This window comes from Pyxicephalus adspersus, chromosome 2, assembly GCF_032062135.1.
Source record: "Pyxicephalus adspersus chromosome 2, UCB_Pads_2.0, whole genome shotgun sequence".
Lineage (NCBI taxonomy): Eukaryota > Metazoa > Chordata > Amphibia > Anura > Pyxicephalidae > Pyxicephalus > Pyxicephalus adspersus.
Genome location: NC_092859.1, coordinates 117060164 through 117062189, shown reverse-complemented (window position 1 = coordinate 117062189; position 2026 = coordinate 117060164). Strand labels below are relative to the sequence as shown.

Here is a 2026-nt window from a genome sequence, read left to right as displayed (position 1 = left end):
GCTGTTGAACAACTGATGTGGAGCAGAATGATGTAATTTGGAAACATGAGTTGTATTTACTGATGTTTTTAAGAAAATGCTTTGACTCTGATGTATTTGCTGATGTGTAATTCCAAAGTTCTTGTGGTGTTTCCATTTGGCAAAGTTTGACTTTCCCTTTTTTCCAGCAAATACCAGGAGACTCAGATTTAAACTTCTTGGCTTGACAGTAAAACTACAAACCGTTTCCATTTTTCTGATTGGTAACACTTGCACGCTGCGAGTTAGTCTTTATGTGGATCATACTGGAATCCTTCCAGTGCTAAGCTAAAATGTTGTGCAGTCCGTGATCGTCTGTTGTACTGTCTCTGAAGCTCTACATGTAGTAGCCCTATCTCTGTTATCCTGTAGTTGGGCTTCATGCAGTTGTACTGTCTCTGAAGCTCTAGAAGTTGTAGCTCTATCTCTGTTATCCTGTAGTCGTGCCTCATGCTGTTGTACTGTCTCTGAAGCATTAAAAGTAGTAGCTCTCTTGCGCAGCATAGCAAGTCTTCTATTCTTGTGCTCGGGATTTTCTTGTCTACGGTGTTGTTTCCTTTTTTTTGCCTTTGATTGCACCCGGCCAATTGCTTTAGTTTTCTCGAAGGCATTATGACAGGCCAGAAATTTGTAAGAGTCCAAAAAAAAGTATGTAAGCAAAAGGCACACTGTCACTGAACAATACATACACACATACATACATACACTGATTTACAATGATCAGTGGTGCACTCACATGAGTCTGAGTCATTTGTCTAGCAAGTTTGGTTTAAATTTCTCGATGCGTTTCCTAGTAATCGCATGCACACATCCATATATATTATACATACATACAAATATAGCTCTGACATATAGCACAGCGCTGCACAAATATCAGCAGTGCACTCACGTGAGTCTGAGTCATAAGTCTAGCAATTTTGGTTTAAATGTCTCTATACATCTCCAAGTGATAGTGGAACATAGCAAGTTTGGTTGAAATGTCTCCAAGCGTTTCCTAGTGATCACCAACTATAGCTCTGACATATAGCACAGCACTGCAGAAAGATCAGCTGTGCACTCATATGAGTCTGAGTCATATGTCTAGCAAGCTTGGTTGAAATCTGTTGATGCGTTTCCTAGTGATGACAAACATACATCCAAATATAGCTCTAACCTGTAGCACAGCGGTGTACAAAGATGATTTGTGCACTAACATGAGTCTCAGTCATATGTATGGCAAGTTTGGATGAAATGTCTTCATGCGTTGATGGTAGAACATACTCTCTTCAAGATAACGCAGGAAGTGACCACTGAAAATGGTCAGCTTTGAATTTCTTCCTTGAACAATGGGCATTTACTAAATGGATATAACAAAATACATTCAATAATGTATTTAACAAACCCAAATGAAGCAAAAGTTCTTTGTTAGGGTTTCCATGTACATGTTGTTTGTAGCAGGAGAACGCTACATTAAAGTAAACCTTTGGCTTTGCCTCACATGATCAAATGTTCACTTGTGTGTTTTAACAATTTGCTTTTGCTTTTTATGTGCCATATTGTTGATCACAATGTGTGTGTTTATTTGTTTTCTCAGTGGTGTTCAAGGGCCTTTCAGAATGTGACAGTGATTCCTCCAGAAACTGGAACTGTACATCAGGTGAATCTGGAGTACCTTTCTCGTGTTGTGATGGATCAGAGAGATTGCTTATATCCAGACACTGTACTGGGTACTGACTCTCACACTACTATGTTGAATGGCCTTGGAATTCTGGCTTTGGGTAAGAATTTATGTTTTCCAATTAGACAGAGGCACAACCATCACAACCACATACATACACACACACCATATTTAAATCAAAACTTTTAAACTAAACTCCAGGTAAACATCCACAGTAAATAAACTGTTGAAATACATAGCTGTATGGCACCTCCTTGGCTCTTCTGAAGATGGGACATCTCATGAGTAAATGTTCCTGATTCTTCAATGGGCTGTTGGTGAAACAGCCAATAAATAAAGGCCAGAAGTTAA

The 2026-nt window shown here is 39.0% G+C and overlaps 1 protein-coding gene across 1 annotated transcript in view; it reads left to right on the top strand.

The window, feature by feature from the left end:
• IREB2 (iron responsive element binding protein 2) overlaps nucleotides 1-2026 on the top strand; it is a 21128-nt gene that overhangs the window by 10296 nt on the left and 8806 nt on the right. The window contains exon 8 of the mRNA XM_072399070.1: nucleotides 1592-1775. Within this exon, the coding sequence (XP_072255171.1) occupies nucleotides 1592-1775 (184 nt within the window). The remainder of the gene's footprint in view (nucleotides 1-1591; nucleotides 1776-2026) is intronic.